Below are 20,102 nucleotides of genomic sequence, written 5' to 3' on the forward strand. Positions count from 1 at the left end.
CAGGCAGGCTCCACGCTGAGTGAGGACACCCACACTCACAATAGTGAGATCATGACCTGAACAGAAACCAAGAGCTGGTTGCTTAACTGAGCCACCCAGGTGCCCCTACACTGCCGTGTTTTTTAAGTTCCCCTCCCCCCCTTCCTACTTTCACACATCTACTGTGAGTGTGTGTGTTTTTTGGGGTGAGGGAGCTTTGGGCTGTTTTTCTACCTGAAAAACACCTAGGCAGTGTTTCCAAGATGGGAAGGGACCTTACAGGTTACTTAATCCAATTTACTTTGCAGATAGAGAACCTGAGGCCCAGGGAGGGACAGTGACTTTTCTCACATACTCCCTGGATTTTGGGGTCTCAGACCTGGTGTCTTCCAGTCCTATTCTTGCCCACCCTCAGGGAGCCAGGGTGCCTCTGCCTGTTAATATCTTTGCCAAAAATAATAGCTATCCTATGCTGAGCAGTCATTCTTCAAATATTTACTAGTGCCTACTATGTGCCAGGAAACTTTACAGGTGCCATATGAATAGGATGAACAAAGAAAACTGCCCTTCTTGAGCTTACATGGTGAATGGAGCTTAACAAGTCAGTAAGAAGTATATAAATACGATAATTTCAGACGCTTGCAAGGAAATAAAGAGGCAATGACGGTGGGGAAAGACTCCAGATGGAGTAGTCAGGAAAAGCCTGACCACCTGGTACCTGCCAGGTGCTGATCCTTTAATTCTCACAATAACTCTTAAAATCTAGGTTCAGACCTCCGCTTTTCTAACAAGGAAACCCACATTCAGAAGGGGTAAGAGTGGCAGTGAAGTCCCAAACTCCTAACCTACCAGCCACTGTAGGGCCCTGGATGATGAAACTCCGGACGAGGACTGCACCATCTCTCAGCCTGCCTCCTCGCAGGTATTGGGTAGTGGGGGGAGGGGCTGTGGGAAGGCGGGATGCCCTCCAAGGAGACGCTGCAAATAGCTCTAAATTCGCAGAAGGCTGAAAGAACAGCCCCTGGCTGGCCCCAGCCCAACTCTGGCCGCAGCCCAACTCTCAGCACCCTCAGCGAGGACAAAGAGGCTGCCCCCTCCCACTCGGCCAGCTTCCGAAGACCGTTCCCGCCTCTTGTCCGGCCCCGAATCGGGCCGGCGCGGGGCACTTTGGGACTTGTAGTTGATCCAGTCCGCCACACCAGCTCCGGAAGCAGACTGGGGAACTACAAGGCCCAGGAGTCAGTGGGCAGGCCCGGGGCGGATCCGCCGGCTGTGGGTGTGCGATCGCTGGGGGCCGGGCTGTGCGGGCTTGGGGCGCTGAGATGCGGCTGCTGGTGCCGGAGCCCGGGACCAGTTTTAAGCGCGCGCACTAGCGGGGCGCGGCGAGGGGTGGCCAGGCGGTGGCGACAGGCACGTTGATGCATGCGTTAGGTGCAGCTTTTGCAAAACTGCTAGGCTCTGCAGTGGCGCGGTGGAGGGTCCGAGTCGCCGGGGGATGGGCACCCAGCCCCGGAGCCAGGCTGGCACTGCTCGCTGAAAAGGCCCTTGGCTGGGTTTGGGGGCGGGGGCACTGGTGCTTGCCTTGGATTGTGCACGACGTGTTCGTTCTTTTTCTTTTTGTGCCAAGGTTTTCCTGGGCGGGCGCGCGATGCAGCGGGCAGCGGCACTGGTCCGGCTGGGCTGTTGCCCTCGGACTCCAGGCCCTTGGGGCCGTAGTCAGAGCAGCGCGGCCGCCGAGGCCTCCGCGGTGCTCAAGGTGCGGCCGGAGCGGAGCCGACGCGAGCGCATCCTTACGCTCGAGTCCATGAACCCGCAGGTGAAGGCTGTGGAGTACGCGGTGCGGGGACCCATCGTGCTCAAGGCCGGTGAGATAGAGCTCGAGCTGCAGCGGGTGAGTGCGGGCGCGGGGCTAGCGGGGTGGGAGGGCCCTAGTAGGGCCCAAGGGGAGCTGAAGTGGGGTAGGGGGAGAGCAGTAGCTGCCTGCGCCTGGGGTCCACCCGCTTGACTTACTCCCACCCCAGTGGCCAGCTCCTTAGTTGGCTAAAAGAAGAATGTCCATCTCCCATCCCTTCATCCAGTAGTGCTGGGCACCTGGCACAAAGTAAGGCCCTTAGATACCGTTCACTTGTTGATCTGAATTCATCAGTTGTAATTGAGCGACTCTAGTGCCAGGCACTGCACGTTATGTGACTGTCCTACCCGAGTGAAACCAAGATCCAAGGGGGGAGGGCAACAACAAGCAGTAGAAAAATAGACGAGAATTTCAGATAGTGAATAGTGCTTTGAAGAAAGTAAAAGGGAGGAGCGGTGTAAGGAGGTGCTGGATGAGAGTGGTGGGAAGGATATCAAGTTAGGTTGGAGGAGAAGGAGGAAGGCTCTAAGACTTGGGTTTGTTCCCAAAGCCTTTTCCTTTCCATCTGAGACCTTTTGGGTCATTCTGCCAGTAATGATTTCATGACAAGAGTGGAGGTGTGGAGGAGGATCCTGAACAATTCCTTCCTTTAGGCCCCTCACTGGAACCTTGATTAGCCACCACATTTTGTTTTCTGAGGACACATTCGTCCCTGGTGAGTAGTCAAAATCTTGGGCCTTTGGGGCCTTGGTAGGATGGCTCTGGGACTTTTTTCATCTCAGTGGCTGGCTGGCTAGGATCATGGCTTTAGTTCATAGTTGCTGTAAAGTGACCACATTCCCAGGGGTGATTTCTCCCTCCTTCCAACCGGGTGACTGGGTGTTTGTGAGAGATGCCCCTGTAGGACACCAGTTCTAATCTGAGTGGAATTTAGGAGGCCATGTCAAGAGGGGCAATGTAAAAAAAAAAAAAAAAAAATGTAAACACTGCTAAGATTTGTAAGATCTGATGAAATAGCTGCTTGCTTAAGATAGTTCTAACCCAGAGGGGGGGTGGGGGTGGGTTCCTTGATCTTGCTCTCAGAGGCACTAGAACTGGATGACTGGGGGGCAAATTGATTACTTACTGTCCCTTGAATGCATGGGAAAAAGCTATGGTGGAATGCCCAGTTCTCCTGACTGAAATTAATGAGCTGGACAAATCAGAGTCCAGTGTCTCCCTCTGACTCCTTGGGTAGGGGTTTGATTGGGGTTTAGCTTAAAGGAGGCTGGCTCAGTTTCTATGGGCCAGGGGCAGAAAACATGAGTTTTGCTGCTCTGCTTCTTGTTGATATCTGGCTGACTGGAGGTGATGGTTCTGGAGACAACAGTCTTCCTGTTAAAACAAAGCTGAGATTAGATTGTTCCTGGTTTATCACTTTACAGCTAATTTCTCGGATTCCAGAGCTGGTAGGGGTTCCAGGGATTATCCCTATCTATCTTTTGCTAAATAACAGCTTGGTTGTGGGCTTCATGAAGTAGGAGGATGATTAGGACAGAAAGGGGCCCTGTCTTTGCCTTCAGGAGGTTGACTGCCATACGGTTCTCTGGGCCCGAGCCTCTCCTCCCCCAATTTTTTAAAGATTGGTGGGATTTTTTAGCAGAGAAAAATGTAAGAGCATTCCATGTGGGAGCAGGGCTGTGAGCAAAGACAGAAGGTTGGGAAATTCTGGGCATTTGTGGAAGGGGATGGTGCTGTTGGAAGAGCGCTATGGCAGGGGCATATGAGAGATGAATGAAACAGAAAAGGGGGACTAGAGTCTTGGGTGCTGGGCTCAGGACTTTATGGTGCAAAGTTTTGTGGTGTGAAGTGGGGGAACTATCAAGGGTTTCCAGTAGGGTATGGTTCCATGATTGAGGTGGACAAATTTATTGGTCATTTAAGCCAGAAACACCTGTGATTTCTGGTATAGACACCCTACACTCCCATGGCCTACTCCTGAGTGAGTTGAGGTGTTTTCTGTCCACTTTGCATCGTCTGGTGTTTTCATTCAAGCCCATCTCTTCGTGTTTTATTCTCACTTCATCTGAGTCTCTGTTTCCCAGTCTAGGTGCTGGAGACGTAGCTCGACCAAGCTGGCATAGCCTCACCTAACCTTTCATTTTGGGAGACCACCTCTGTCCACTTTACTAGCTTACACAGGGCGCCTTCTGAGAGAGCCATATTTTCCCAGTCTTTTTTGGCATGCAGGGTGGTGGGGGGGGGGGTGGGGAGAGGGCTGGGCTTGGCACAGCTTCATTTTTTTTTCTACCTCTGTTTTGTATTGCAGTGACCAAAACAGGACTGATGTTATAAAGGATTTGATTGGGTAGAGATGGGATGAGCAAGGGTTTGCAGGGAGTAGGGTGACTTGGCGTGAATCTCCTATGCTCTCTGGGCTTTGGTTTCCCTGGTCTATAAGAGGAAAGAGGTGGCTTGTGGGCCCAAAGTCCCCCGCCCTGACTTTTGTACCATCTTGTCCATTTGAAGGTGTCCTGGCCATTGTGCTACCTTATGGAATTATTTCACCATGTGCTCTGCAAACACTACCCACTGTTTGGCTGGACACATGGTTCTGGTGTTTGACTTTGGGGTGGCTTCATGGGTGAGTCCCATCCTTCTTCCTTCTGTGATAGAGGGGAGAATCCTCAGGAAAGCCTGAAGGAGGGGGGAGGTTGGCTAAGTGGGTATGAAAGGCGCCATTCTCCAGTCCAGTCTGTGTGCTCTCAGGGAGGCCTTGTTTCTCCCTGACAGAGCTCCAAGGGGGGGACACTGTTAGCTTTTCAGATCGTGCTGTTAGCTGGGAGCGGCACTTAAAAATAAGCTGCAATTAGCAGGAATTTTGAAAAGATCTGTCAGTTCTTCCTCAACCTACTTCTTTTTTCCTTTACTGCAGGAAGGGAGGAAGTTGGCACAAGTAGAGACAGAGGAATGGCTTTACTTCTATTTGTAAAATACATACAGTTGAGGCAAAACATTCATAAATAGAGGGAAAAACTGGTTATGACTGTTAACATCAGTGTGTGCTCATCTAAACCCTGGTAAAAAATGGGGGGTGCTATAACACATGGTTATAGTCAGCTAAGAACTAAGATTGAAAACCCTGGCTATTCCAAGCACAGGTGGTGAAATCTAATTGGTCATTTTCTTCAGAGTTTAGATGCTACTTTAAAATAAATGTGTAGGTAGGGGCGCCTGAGTGTCCAATGCCTGATTTCAGCTCAAGCCATGATCCCAGCCAGAGTCATGGGATCGAGCCCTGCATTGGGCTCCATGCTGAGCGTGGAACCTGCTTGGGATTCTCTCTCTCCCCCACTTGTGTGCATGCTCTCTCTCTCTCTAAAATAAAGATGGGGCACCTGCATGGCTCAGTAGGTTAAGCATCTGATTTCAGCTCAGGTCATGATCCCACAGTTCATTGGTTTGAGCCCTATGTCAAGCTCTGTGCTGATAGCTCAAGCCCTGGAGCCTGCTTTGGATTCTGTGTCTCTCTCTCTCTCTCTGCCTCTCCCCCACTGTGCATGGGCATGCACGCATGCTCTCTCTCTCTCAAAAATAAAAAACAAAAAATAAAGATAAATAAAATAAATGTGTAGTGTGGGCTTATAATAGGATGAACCCTCTACCACCCACCCTGCTCAAGTCATCATAGACCTACACCCTGGGCTTTGCTTTTATGTGCTGTGGGCCTCAGACAGGTCTTTCAGACTACCTTGGCCTCAGTTTATTCATTTGCAAAATATTTCTCCTAAAGCCTAGTTTGCAATGTCCATAACAATGCTTTGAAAACAGCTAGAAGCCAGTTAGAACTCTTAAGAGCCGTTTTCTCAAACTAATGAGAGTTGCTTGAGGAGAGGCACCAATGGACCCCTGTCCTTGCCTTCGTGCTGAACCTCTTTGGGTCTAGGAATGTGCATTCTGTGGGGTTTGCTCTGTCTTTCCTGGGCCTTAGCCTTGCTGTCATGAATTATCCTATTTGGAGCTCATTCATCTTTCGTCCCTGCTTCTGCCCTGTGAGTCTCAGTTTCTATGGTTGACCCTCCCACAGACCCCCAGAGTTCAGAAGCCTACACCCAGCCTTCCCTGCTTTCGTGGTTAGGAAACTCAGCCGTTGGAGCTCCCATCTAGTCTCTTAATTGTGGGCATTTATAGCTTCAGCTGGGTTTCTTCTAGCTTTGTTTGTCTTTCCACAATGGTTGGGACCAGACCCAGTGCTGAGCCTCAGTTTCCTCACTTGTGAAATGCACCTGTTTTCAGGGACAGTGGGGACTGGTTTGAGTTTGTCTCTGGGGCCTCCTTCTGGGGCTGTCTGTAGGACTTCCTGCCTGCCCTAGTCCTGTCCACCGCCTGAAGGTCTTTTCACATGGTGTTCCTGGCGTGGTACTTGCTGTGCCTTCTCTCCCTTTCCTGCACCCACGTGTTATTCGTTACCAGCCTGGGCTCTGAAGGGTGGTAGTATCTCCTGTTTTGCTCATTCCTGTCACTGGGCATGGGCAATCCATAAGTATTTGTTGAATGAGAAGGAAATTATCTGGGGAAAAACTGTCCTACCAAGCCTTTCCACCCACATGTCACATGAAATGACAGGAGCCATCACTCACTCAAGGAAACTGCCATGTGCCTGTTTGAATCATCTGTCATCCAGGGTGCCTGGGTGGCTCAGTCAGTTAAGCATCCGACTCTTGATTTCAGCTGAGGTTTCTCACAGTTTGTAAATTTGAGCCCCGCATCAGGCTCTGTGCTGTGCATCAGGCTCTGTAGCCTCCTTGGGATTCTCTCTCTCTCTCTCTCTCTCTCTCTCTTTGCCTGTTCTCTCTCTCTCTCTCTCTCTTTGCCTGTTCTCTCTCTCAAAATAAACTTAAAAAAAAAAAAATCATCTGGCATCCCCTCAGCCCTCATGGTGATGCTGGGCCTGTAAGCAGGGAAGACAATGATAATCTTTCTTTTTCCCTGCTAACACCTGCTGAAATATGCATCCCTAAGAACCCAGGGGCCTACTCCCCTGATCCTTACCTAAGCTGAATGTTGGGAAAGGAGCTCCCCTGGGTGGGACCTTCATCTCATTGCTGCACAGGGAGGCAGCTCTGGGCTGAATATATGCAGGTGGATTATCTAGATGGGCTCTAGGATACTGTGAGAGGAAACTAGGTTGCTAGTGCTGACCTGGCAGGCTCCTGGGCAGGGCTGAAGCAAGATTAGCATTGGGTGTGCCTGTCAGACCTGGATGAGTCATGTGAGCAGGAGTCTGTCCCTTGCTCCTTGGTATTTCCCATTCCATGTAGATCTTGAGTGTCCAGATACAGAAGTCTGCCCAGAAGTTTCCTCTATATGGTGGCCTTTTGGGCAGGCCCATTCACGGGAGCCAGTTTTCCACCCCACCCCCCAAAACATCCATCACAGCAAAGTGTCTGGGGTCTGTGGGTACCCAGACCCAAGAAGGATGTTCAGTGTTCCCAGGCTCCTTGTCAGCAGGCCCTGAATTGGTTGAGCAGTGCAGAGGGAGGGCACGGGAAAGGGACATCCAGCGCTCTGTTCCAGGCATCATTCCCTCCCTGCATTGGGTTGGCTGAGGGCCCGCAGCTGCATGTTTGTTCTTGGCCCTCGACTGTGACCGAGTTACTCCCTACCAAAGAATGGACTATGCCCATACCATGGAAATCACCTGTGTTCAGCTTGCTGAGCCTTGAGAACTATGCAATTCAGTCCGGCTGATAGAGGGACCTCTGCCAGGAGCCCAGGCCAGTGCCAAGGGCTGGGTCAGGCCTGCCCCTTTGCACACAATGGCCTGGGTCCCTCCCCCATCCCCAGCCTCTTGCCTCCCATCTGTGGGGCAAGCCCTGAGGCCGCATGTCTCGCTGCCTGTCTCTAAGGTGCATGCTCTCACTCCTGTCCTATCCCTGGAGCAGAGGGTGGTGTCACCCCATGCCTTGGCCCTCAGGACCCTTTGGCTGCTTCTCCCATTCACCCTGGGACCTCTTTCCACATTGGCCACCTCCAAAGAGCTCCGCAGAAGGAACACAAGGGAATTAAAAGGGAGCTTTCCCCCACAGAAGCTTTTGGAGACTTATCAAGCCCTGTTTATGAAGGTCTAGGGCCATTTATGAGACACCCTCCTCAGCCACCCATGCCTCTTTGCTCCAGAGCAGCCAGAGAATTTCTATAGAGGAGGGTCTTAGGGGTGGCAGATGAGGGTCAGGAAAACTTGTGTGCCACTGTTTTTTACTTAAAGTATACATTACTGATTTTAAAAAAGGGGAAGTTTTCTAAAGGTGCTTTTATTCACACATTGTGTGAAATGGAGAGAAGCGTCAAAGCCATAGAATTGTACGTTTAAAATTTGTGTTTAGCATGCCCTTGAGGAAAGGGCAGCTGGAGATGGGAAGGTGGCCAGGCCTTCTACCCAGGCCACCCCTCTGTCCTGCCACCTCCTTGCCCCACCTCCTTCTTCCTCCACCACGACCCTCTCAGCCTCGTCCTTGGTCCGGCTTTGTAAGATGATGATGTTTGTACTCTGCCAAGTGCTTTCGTACTGTTTGTCTCGGATAATCCTTCAGCCGCTCTGGGAGGTCCTGGAACCTGCTACTGATTCTTACTCTTCCAATGGCTAATTCTGGACTTATCAAGGAGCTCTGTGGAATCCCCACATTTCTAGATCCCCACAGTGCTCCATCCAAAGTGCATTTTCCCCTTTACATCAGCCAGGACTGACCCCTTCAGTCACCCCCAGTGACGTTGCTGTTGGTGAGGTCTCTGAGTTCCTCCTCTCTGGGACCTCCTTCCTGTGCTGAACACATTGTTCAGGCAGTGGCCATGAGTTTTCTCATCAGCCAGTCTTTCCATCCCTGATGCGTTTTTTTTTTTTTTTAAAGTAAAAATCAACCCACATTTTTTATTCTGCAAAGTCAGGTTGCAGGGGAACAACCTGAGAGGTCCCTGCTGATTGGGGTCTTCTGGAGGGGAGGGTGGCCTTAGTGCCCCTGCTATTTAGGCTGTCAAGGTGGAGCTGCACTTGGGGACGAGTAGTGGGAGCCTCTCCCTGATGTTTGGCAGCCTCTGCTGCTGACCCCTGCCTTCCACCACTTTTGCCCCAAGGCCCTCTTTTAGGTATCCCTCCCAGGCCACAGCTGGCTGGCCCTGGACCTGCAGCTGCCTCAGGGTGCTGTGGCGGCCCTGGAGAGCTCTTTCAGCCTTCTCAGAAGGAGGGGGGGTGGTGCTGCGCAGTGAGCATAGTGGTTAAGAAGAGTGATCTTGGAGTGACCTCAGGCAAGTTTCTTAACCTTTGAAGCCTCATTTTCCTCATTTGTAAAATGAGATTAATACTAGTTCTTCTTCATGGGGGTGGTGGTTAAGGTTAAATGGGGCTAGCCATGTCAAGGGCTTGGCACTATGCCGGACACCTGCTAAGGCTCAAATTAGGAGTGTTTATTAATATCCTGTGGGGGCATTGCTTGGCTTCTGGAATCCAGGATCTGAGAGTCTCCAAGTAACCACCTGTTGCCTTCTCTCTATTCAGGGTATCAAGAAACCATTCACTGAGGTCATCCGTGCCAACATTGGGGATGCCCAGGCCATGGGCCAGCAGCCAATAACCTTCCTCCGACAGGTAAGCTGGCCCTCAGGAGCAGAAGCTGCTGGGAGAGCAAGGAACTAGAGACTGGTAGAGCCACCCCATTTCTCTGATGTCCCCTGGGTCTCTCCTTCAACCTCTTCTCCTTCCAAAGTAGACTCATTTTGGGGTTACTCTAGTGTACAAGGCTCCCAGGCATGCCTTTCCATGGTCCATGGTCTTGGATACTGAATTTGGAGCTTGGTTGGTGAGGGCATCAGAGAGGCAGCCTGGAGAGGTAGAGTCCCAATGGGCTGGGAGGTGGTATGTGGGAGTCCAGATACAGCTTCCCAAGTGAGACACCCCGAGTTTAAGTGTTAACTCTGCCATTTACCAGCTGTGTGGCTTTGAGCAAGTGGAGATCACCAGAGCATTGCCTTGGAGCACAGCTGGGGGCCTCGGTGCAATGATGAGTGTAAAACGCTCATCCCTAGCCCAGCAGGAGAGTGTGGGGTTGGTGATCACTGTCAGCTGCTGCTCTCCTGGCTGCCTTGCTGATGTGACCCAGCTTGCTCCTGAGGTCTCTGGGAGACAGGTTTTAATGTTTCAGTTTGAGCACCAACCACAAGGATGCTGCATGAGCTCAAATTGTGGGATTGATGGGCTGGAGGGGTAAAAATAGGGTGTGAGAAGCCATAGGGCCTCCTGAACAGAGACTGGAGACCAGCTGTGATGAAAGCTGTTTCCTAGAGGAGAATTGGGGCCCTTTTTGGAGCAAAATATGGTCCTTGTGTGTTAAGGTTCACAGGGTCAGGCAGGCAGGGAAGCTGAGCACTGAAGTCCCCAGTTCTTTTCTCAGCCTGTGTCTCCTGCTGCAGGGGGAGGGACGACCCTGCCCAGCTCTTGGTGGAGGGGTGTGGGGGTGCTGGGGGACCTTAGCTCAGGGAGCACACATAGGGTATGAGGAAAAGAACCGAGGCTGACACTGACCTGAAGGACATCCATTGGCCTCCCCTGCTGTGGCCACTGCTGCTAACCTCAGGAGCATGCCAGCTGACTATGAATATAAGAGACCCCAAACTGGGCCCAAGATGGAGAAATGGATCAGACCAAATAGAGCAGCTCAGCCAGGGAAGTGGAGGCAGGAGGAGGCTGGGGGGCCCTGGTTGTCCTGGAATCATGCAGCTCTGAAGGGGAGAGGCAAAAGATGTTCCCCACACATGTCTGGGACTCTGGGCATGAAGAGGCTCCTGTTGCCTCAACCTTTCTGTCTGGCTGACATGCTCCCAAATCCTGCTCTGCCTTGGCAAGCCCAGCCTCTCCTACCTGATGCTGGCCTCCTGCAGCCTTCACGCATCTCCTTTCTTCTTCACAAGTGCCCCTGGGAGGAGGGCTGGGTCACTGCCCTTGTACAAATGAAGAAGAATGAGGCTCCAAGAAGCCAGCACCTGCCTGAAGTCTCCCAGCTGGGGTCAGAGCTATGAGCACCCTCCTCCCCTCAGTGGTCCTGGCACAGTTCCTAAGCTGCCAGCTTAGACTTGCCCAGTGAGCTGGGGTTTACCAGCACTTTTGCAAACATTTCCTTGATTAATCCTCTTAATTTGTGAAGTTAGGGTGATTTTCTCTGTTATAGAGATGAGAAAGCTGACCGGCTTTCAATTCTGGCCAGGAAAGGGGATGATGGTGAGAAAGGGGGAGGGGGCCTGGGGCACGGGGATCAGGGCCAGTCAGTCTGTGAGTTAGGAAGAGGTCTATATTCCTGTCAGTTGGGGCTTACCTGCTTGCTCAGTTCTCGCCCTTCTCAGGAGCCCCCTGGTGTGTGGACTACTGTCCTCTTTGGAAGAGTTGGTGCCAGGGACTGAGTAACAGGCTCATTCTGTCCCATGGATCCTCTTCTGGAAGACCCCGTATGGGCCCCAAGCCCAGGTCCTGATGTACCCCACCTTTCAGCATGAGAGCCCAGTGTGCTCCTCCCCCACCCGCCCCCAAGCTCCTGCCAGCTGGAACCCTTGTGGAGCACATCTGCCACACATCCCTGAGTTGTCATCTTCGTACCCCTCCTGGGGCTCTGGGGTGGGGGTGGGGGGGTGCTGGGAGCCCAGCCATGCCTCTTTTCCCCCAGGTGATGGCACTCTGTACCTACCCAAACCTGTTGGACAGCCCCAGCTTCCCAGAAGATGCTAAGAAACGAGCCCGGAGACTCCTACAGGCTTGTGGCGGAAACAGCCTGGGTGAGGCCCCCAACTGGCCAGGTCCCAGAGGGTGTGAAATGAAAGTGTGCTCTGAGCGTGGGCTTGGGCCCTGACCCTGAATGGAGAGTTATTCATGTGAGTGAGTGTGTGAATGTGCATGGGATGGTGACCTGCAGAGTAAAGGGAAAAATAGCGTTCCTCTTCTTGTCTGTGCTCTGCTAACCTCCTGTTAGCTAGGCAGTGAGGTCAGTGCCCTCTTTGGTAAGTCGGGGCACATCAGGTACAAGAGCCTACATTTGCCTGGGTTTTGGTGTTACACCTGGGAGCCAGCTTGGATAGCTGAGCTGTCCTCTGTCAGAGGAGAGAGTTTAACCCAGTGACTGGCCTCACTGACAGGCAGTTGGGTGCAGTGTGTGGCTTTGTCTAGCCTTCTTGCCTGTCTGTGGCCCCTGCCCAGCATCCAGCAAGTGGCAGTCAGTTACGGGGGAAGGGAAGTACTGTGAGATGCCTGTGACCCCTGTTTGGTGGCTTCCTTCCTTCTGGCTGTGCTTCCGCCACCCCAGCCTCTGGTCCTCTCTGCCGGAAGCCCATGTCCAGCCATTTGCCTCCTTATTGAGGGGGCACACCAGGCACCAGAGGGCTCCATGGAGGGAGGCCCCAGAAGTTGGCCCCTGTACATGTGAAAATGATATTCTCTCTCCCTTTGCTGCTGAGATGGATTTCCAGCCTCTGGCCCTCTGGCTCTTTGTTCTCATCTTATGTTCTTTGTTCTGTTTGTTTTTGCCCCATTCCTTTGCCCAGCACCTACACAGGAGATCTAGCTTTCCTCACTACAGGAAAAACAGTTGTTCTTAGAGCTTTTTTAGGACACGTGCCTAAATATTCTAGAATGTGGAAGAAGGATTCTTATGGCTTGTTCAGCAGAGGATCAGCTACCTTTGGCCTCTCTGCCATCTCCCTGCCTCTCCCCTCCCTTTTTCTGCTCTTTCCCTTTATTGAGAGCCCTATGCTTGCTTTCCTTGCCATGGTTACCCCACCAGCCCTCTGTCCAAGTCTGTTACTGTCCTTTTTTTTTTTTAAATGTTTATTTATTTTTGAGAGGGTGGGGAGGGGCAGAGAGAGGGAGACACAGAATCTGAAGCAGGCTCCAGGCTTTGAGCTATTAGCACAGAGACCTAATGCAGGACTCAAACTCATGAACCATGAGATCATGACCTGAGCCGAAGTCAGACGGTTAACTGACTGAGCCACCTAGGTGCCCTGGTCACTGTCCTTAATGGTGTCCTTCTCAGGAAGGGGCCAGCTGCCCCTTGCTTCCTGCCCATCAGCCTGGGTAGGGTGTGGGCCAGCACCTTGTGTGGCAAGGCCTAAACCACAAGCTGGTAGAGAGCTGCCCAATAAGCCCAGAGGCCCGGCCTCCAAGCTCTTTTCCTTCTGCACCCTCTGCCCAGCCCAGAGTACAAAGGCGCTTCTCAAAGACCCCTTGGCCATGGGCCTAAGACTCTTGGAAGCTGCAAGGAGAGAGAGGAGGAGGGAGTGTTTGCCTTCTGTGTGTCTGGTGGGAATGTCTGGGGAAGGGGGAGGAGTTCTTTGTTTCATGTAGGAAACTTCATCAAGTTTTGCAACTCTGTCAGCCAGCCTATGGAAAGGAGTTTGAGAAGCCATGTTCCTGTGAGTCTCCTCTTGGGGTATTGTAGCAAGAAGAAAGTTGGCCTCTGGGGTTTTGGGGACCTGCACTGAGTTTTTTCTGAGGACCTTATGAGGATAGGTGAGGTAGGTGCTCTCTGAGCCCCTCTCCTCATCCTTGAACTAGGAAATACTTTGTACTCATCTCCTAGGCTTGTGAAGAAGGTTGAGATATGTGCTAACCCCCCTTGTCAGGTATGGAGAAGCCCTGTCCCTGGAGGTTGCTACCAGTTCCTGTCCATTGCTGAGGGCAGGGCAGTATCATCAGGGGGTGGTGCTCTGTCACCTAAGCCTTGGACAGCCTAACAACCTGCCTGCCCATAAGGGTAAAGGAAATAGAAAATGTCAGTACCCAGGGCTACCCAAGTAGGGATTATTAAATACACATACAAGGTCTTAAAGCTCACCCGGATATGTTTTTATCATGCCCTTTAAAATTACTTCTTAGTAGAGTTTCCTTTATTATCTGTTTGACAAGTCTCAAGTTGTATCTTGGATCTTAGGTAGGATTAAGGTGGAATCTAGCCCTTATCTAGTCCTCCCTGAGCACGCTCTAGGCGTTGAGGGACACTGGTGAACCAGGTGAATGGAATTTCCATGCTCACAAAGCTCACTGTCAAATTTGGGAGAAACAAACATTAAAAAGAATTGACAACAAAAAAAATGTTCTAGTTTTCATGAGTTCTTAGAGAAAGGGCAGAGAGTTATGGGGCTTTAACAAGGGATTCTAATGTCCAGGGAGGGTTTAAGGAGAAAATACCTCTCAAATTCATGTGGAGGGTGAGTAATAGAGAACCTGCAATGCATCAGAAGAAATGGTGTGTGCAAAGGCCCTGAGGTTTAAGAACTGGGTGATCAAGTGAAGAGGTCTGGATGGGGCGGTATGTGATGGGGCTGGGAAGTTTGGTAGTGGTGATGGTGCCAGTTTGTAGGCCATGGGAGGCAGATTGCCATCAGCCTGAGGGCAGTGGGTCCCAAGCTGGGGTAGACCAGGCAGGGTGATAGGTGCTGTAGCAGAGATGCACAGAAGAATCCGGCCCCTGCCCTCAGGGAACTTATATTCAAGATGGGGAGGCAGGGCTTCGTAAATAACTGGAGAAATTGCAGGTCAGGAGAGAGGCTGGGGGTGGGGCAGTATCTTTATGACAGGCCCCCTGGAGAGAGACTAGATTAGAGCTTTGAAGGACTAGTGTGGTTTGGAGCATAACAGAAAAGTTAAAGGAAAAGGGTTGGAAGGTCATGGCCTACTGGAACAGGGCATTTGCGGATGGCAGAAGGCCTGGGAATTCAAGGAAGTGGATGAACTAGAGGCAAGAAGGAAGGGGAGACTTCATCCCATGGCGAATGGCCCATGGAGTGAAGAGAGCATTGAGAGAAGGCTTAGGAAAATAGGGAGCCCTAGCAAGTTTCTGAGGATGGGAGTTCAGCAATAAGTAAGTCACTCAGTAGAGGGAGAATTCTCTAACACCAGCATTTGTACTTCCCCACTGCTTTAATTTACAAAATATTTCAAATGCAACAGAATACCCAAAGTAATGTAACAAAAGACTTTATACCTACCACCCAGATTTGATACATGTTAATGTTTGCCTTGTGAACTTTAGAGAATTGGCCCAGCCTCCCCTCCTTTCCCCCTCCATTTTATAGCTTGTCAGAGGGGAAGTGTGAGCCAGTTTCACACAGAGGCTGAGGCAGAGCCTGCCTGGCCTTCTTCAGCAGACCCTCCAGGGTGCAGGGCCTGGACTGATATCCACTGAGGCCCAAAGAAGCCCCATCCTGCCTCCTGGTGGTGGTTTTGCAGTAGACTTAGAAGGAATAGGCTGGTTCTTTTTAAATGTGGTATAAAATGTAAATGGTATCAAAGGATATAGAATGAAAACTCTGCCTCCCACCTCTGACCCCTAGCCTCCTCTTCACTTCCCCAGAGAGTTCAGCTCACCATTTTGAGACTCCTACCAGATCTTGTGCATGTGCAGCTACCTATTTCCAAATTCATTCTAAAAACATAGTGGCTTGACCTAAAAAAAAAAAAAAACAACAGAAAAACCCAACAAACTCTTTATTTGAGGTATAGCAAACCTATAGTAAAATGCACAAATATTAATGTACAGCTCAAATAGTTTTTGCACATGTACACACCTGTGTAACCCCCACCCAGATCAAGACATTGAACATTTCCAGTGCTGCAGAAGGCTCCTTTGTGCCCCCTTGGCAGTCATACCACCACCACCCCCCCCCCCCCGCCAGAGTGGTCACCACTGTTCTTCTACCTTCCAGCACCAGAAATTAGTTTTGCCTGTTTTTGAACTAAATGTAAATGGTAGTCTGGATTTTAATCCAAATGATAGCCTAAGGATATTGTTGACATGGGTGGGGGTAGGGGAGTCATGCCCAGCAGCCCCAGGGATCTGTGGTTAGTACCGATCAGGGCTCTGGACTCCTGGGGCTGGCAGCTGGTGCCATTTTGGGTTGACCCATTCTTCCAGGTTCTGTGGAACTGTGTGTAGGCAGAGGTGATAAAGACATAGCAAGCCCAGCTGTAATGATTTATACTATTGTAGAATGTATATAAATCCCACAAGGGTGGATAAAACAGGTATGGGCACATTTAACTGATTGGAAGCCAGGGCCTAGAATAATGCTTGACATATAATGGGTTCTCAGTGAATACTGAGTGGATGAATGGGGGGGAGGTAGATGAACAAATATGCAGATGGATGGATGGCAGGTGGATGGTTGGATGAGAGGGTGGGTGGATGAAGCCCGGATAGGTGATTAAGCAGCTTGCCACCATTCCACAACCTAGAGTAGTGGGAGTTGGGTCCCTTCCAAGACCTTCCCAACCCCACCCTAGCTAATTATATAGATTTCACTGACTCCATAGCACCAGTTACCATGCCTCTCTAGTCACTGTCTTGTTTGCTGTCTTGCAGGCTCTTACAGTGCTAGCCAGGGCGTCAATTGCATCCGTGAAGACGTGGCTGCCTACATTACCAGGAGAGATGGTGGTGTGCCTGCAGACCCAGACAACATTTACCTGACCACTGGTGCCAGTGACGGCATTTCTGTATGTGTTATCTAATGTTCACCCATGTGAAGAATAGCCTTGCATGCTAGGGCCAAGCGTGTGAGCCTACCAGCAAGGGGATGGGCCTGGGAGGGAGGGGTTGGCTACCCTCTGGTTCCTGCTGTGTCCCCCATCCTGCTGTCCTTACCCCATTCAGTCATCTTGAAGCTGGATATTCCTGCAGCCTTGGTTTCCCTCCAGAGTGCACACCTGCAGATCCAGCTGGAGAAGAGCCATGGGCAATCAAGGGTGCATTGGCCTTTCTCTCACTTAGTACATACTGGTGTTCCTTCTCTGCCAAGCACTGTACCAGGTGCTGGGGAGATGGTGGCAACCAAACACGTTTGGCCTCTGTTTACATACTCGTGTTGGATCAGACTAGCCTTCACATCAAATAAATGTCTCATCACACAGTTTCTCTTCTGAGTGAACAGGACAAAATGCTACAGGAGGGGCAGTAGGTGGCAGGGGTGGCTGTCAGGGGGCAGAAATGTTTCTACAAGGATGGCTGAGCAGAGATCTGGAGGATATGTAGGTGTGAACAGGGGAGGCAGGGATCAGGGTGTGTTTGGGACAGAAGGTCAACATGTGCAGAGGCTGTGAGCTGGAAGGAGGCTTTGTGTTTGGAAATGGAGAGATGAAGTGAATGAGCACCTGTAGCAAGGGCCAGTTTTCAGAAATGGGCTAGGGAGGCAACTGGAGCCCGAGTCCTATAGGGCTTTTGTGGCCATGTGAGGATTTAGGTCATTGTCCTAATAACAATGTCCATTGAAGGATTTGAAGGTGAGGGGAGTGATGTAAGGACATGGAGATAATTAGATTTGTGTTAAGTTTTAACTTTGGCAGGGAAAGGGGCATGATTGGGATGAGGAGGACTAGGAGGGGGAAGAGGTGACTTGGGCTGCGGGTCAGCTGTGGATGGAGTGAAGAGGGGCTGGTATTAAAGTGTGCTTAGAAGGGGCCTGAAGTCCTGGGTCTGAGGGACCTGTGGTCCATTCCCATGTAGTATGCCTCTTCCTGTGCCTAATCAGTGCTAGGCGCCTTCAATTCACTTATTTTCCCTCCTCAGGGAGTGTGTGCTGATCTTTCTTTTAAATGGTTATCTTTGTCTTTTGACCTCCAAGGCTCTTGTTTCTAATGTTTACTGAGTGCTTTCATCCTTTCCCAAAAGCTTTCAGATGCTTTAAACTCTTACTGGAGACCGTGAGGAAACAGGCCCAGTAATGTTAAGTGGTCTGCAGGCTTTAAGTCAGCCTCTTGTGGAATTTGGGATTCGAGTGTTGAGGCTCAGGTCTTCAACCGTAGCATATTCCGTTGTGTTCTGTTGTCAGAGCCCCTTGTAATTCCCAGAGAAACCCACATACACGCAGAGGTCCTGGAGCAGGGGAGGGAGGTGTCTTCAAGATTTAGGGAAAAGAATCAAGTTGTTGAGCTTCTTAATTTGGTGGCGTTCTTGCAGCAAGGAACTGAGCCTGTGTGTAAGGTGGGGGCTCTGACAGAAGAGGGTTTTTTTTTTTTTCTTTTTTTTTTTTTTTAATTTTTTTTTTTTCAACATTTATTTATTTGTGGGACAGAGAGAGACAGAGCATGAACGGGGGAGGGGCAGAGAGAGAGGGAGACACAGAATCGGAAACAGGCTCCAGGCTCTGAGCCATCAGCCCAGAGCCCGACGCGGGGCTCGAACTCACGGACCGCGAGATCGTGACCTGGCTGAAGTCGGACGCTTAACCGACTGCGCCACCCAGGCGCCCCCAGAAGAGGGTTTCTTATGAACTACTGCCATGTCCACCAGTAGCCCACAGGACTCACACGACCTGGTTTCTCAGGAGTCCTGCAAACCTTGAGCCCACACAGCTGTGGAGACAACCAGGTTGAAGCACCACCTGCTGATAGTAGATGGGTATTTTCTCCCAGTTTGACAATCCTTTCCTTGTTCAGGGGTCTGTCCAACCTTGGACAATGGTAGTTACTAACAAGACAGATTTCCACTGCCCATCCCCACCAGGACAGACGGAATGAGCTTAAGGGCTGAGGTCAGAATATTATTCCGAGACGGCCAGTTTGTAGACCACTGCTTTAGAAGACCTCTTTAAAAAGTAGAAGCATTGAGTCTTTTAACTACTGTGCTGAGAACGTTAAAGCATTTCATTTTGCTTATTCCTCATAGCAGACCTCATTTTACACATGGAGAAAGTGAGGCTCAGGGAAGCCAAGGGGCTCATGTGGGCTGCACTGCAGGCAGGCAGCAGGGTGGCTGGTGAAAGGCTAGAGGTGGGGCCTCCCGAAGTATCTGCCTGGCAGTCCCCAAAGGGTGCAGGGTGGCAGTATTCTTGGAAGACATGGCTTCTCTATTGCAGACAATCCTGAAGATCCTGGTCTCCGGGGGCGGCAAGTCACGGACCGGCGTCATGATCCCCATCCCACAGTACCCCCTCTACTCGGCCGTCATTTCTGAGCTCGATGCCATCCAGGTGAACTATTACCTGGATGAGGAGAACTGCTGGGCCCTAAATGTGAATGAGCTCCGGCGGGCTGTGCAGGAGGCCAAAGACCATTGTGACCCCAAGGTGCTGTGCATCATCAACCCCGGGAACCCCACAGGTCTGTGCTTCGCTTTGCCACTTTATTGGGGAGTAGGGGCAGGGCAGCCGGTGTACTACAGGTCTGGACACGAAAGAGTTAAATAATGTGACGTTCTCTTTGCTCCCCTTTCCCAATCTAGTTCCAGATTTGTTAACATAAAGCCATAAAATCTGCCACAGGCCACCTTAGGAGATGAGCAAATGCAGGCATATTTTTTGGACAGGGTTGCATTATTATTAAGACCAGTTTTTTGGGTTTGTTTTTCTTTCTCCCATTCTTACATTTGCAAAGAATCTCCTTGAGGTTACTTACAACCCATCACCATTAATCATAGGCCTCATTTTACCTTTACTCCTAGTTGTTTTTCTGAACCAGTTTTCAGAATGCTGGTGTGTGCGTTTTTTTCTTTAACACAGCGTTACTCTGTACTTTGAGACCTGGAAAGGAAATGCCATATTAAAAACAAAAGCAAACAAACTGAAAAAAACCTGTTTCCAGAAGTTGAAAAGCATGCCTAATTTTGCATATTTTTCTTTAAAAAAAACAAAAAAAGTCCAGCCCTGCATGTTTGGATCTTTCTGGGCTGCTGGCTTCATTTGCCCCCAGTGCTATTTGGATGCTGAGAACAAGGGCTCCTCTTTCCTCCTTTGTTGAGATAAATTGGGTCAGGGCCAAAACGCGTTGGAGTTGATTGTGGAATCTGCTTCTTTGGAACATTAAATGATGCTTCAATCAGCTGAAAGCACCACTTGAATTCCTGAGTGCAGAAAATGGGTGCGCCTGGCTGTAACACTCATTTATTTACATCAGCTCCCTGGGGGTAGGAATGCAGATTCTAGCTCTAATGCAATAGGAAAATGACTACAGCTGGGTTCCCAATCCTGGTTGCACATTAGAATCACAAAAGGAGCTTTTAAAAATGCCAAAGTCATGGCTGCATCCCAGAATCTCTGGTGATGGGGCCCAGGCATCAATATTCCCCACAGCTGATGATGAGAACCACCACGTTAGGACAGTGGTTCTCAGACTTAAGCTTGTTAAAAAGCAAACTGCTGGACCCCGCTCCAAGAGATTCTGATGTAATTAGGCTAAGTTGGGGCATGAGAGTTTGTATTTCTAATGAGCTCCCAGGTGATGCTGTTGCTGCTGGTCCCAACTTGAAGTAACAGTTCCTACATT

The 20,102-nt window shown here is 50.6% G+C and overlaps 1 protein-coding gene across 1 annotated transcript in view; it reads left to right on the plus strand.

Moving 5' to 3' along the window:
- The first annotated feature begins 1,293 nt into the window (after window positions 1-1,293).
- GPT2 (glutamic--pyruvic transaminase 2) overlaps window positions 1,294-20,102 on the plus strand; it is a 34,077-nt gene continuing 15,268 nt past the window's right edge. The window contains exons 1-6 of the mRNA XM_047078343.1: window positions 1,294-1,389; window positions 1,607-1,870; window positions 9,363-9,452; window positions 11,518-11,626; window positions 16,207-16,340; window positions 18,698-18,941. Coding sequence (XP_046934299.1) covers window positions 1,628-1,870; window positions 9,363-9,452; window positions 11,518-11,626; window positions 16,207-16,340; window positions 18,698-18,941 — 820 coding nt within the window. The 5' untranslated portion in view covers window positions 1,294-1,389; window positions 1,607-1,627. The remainder of the gene's footprint in view (window positions 1,390-1,606; window positions 1,871-9,362; window positions 9,453-11,517; window positions 11,627-16,206; window positions 16,341-18,697; window positions 18,942-20,102) is intronic.

The sequence above is a fragment of the Lynx rufus genome, unplaced genomic scaffold, assembly GCF_022079265.1.
Source record: "Lynx rufus isolate CCGP_SWC_20201006 ecotype Redwood Valley unplaced genomic scaffold, mLynRuf1.p SCAF_16, whole genome shotgun sequence".
NCBI classification, from domain to species: Eukaryota; Metazoa; Chordata; class Mammalia; order Carnivora; family Felidae; genus Lynx; species Lynx rufus.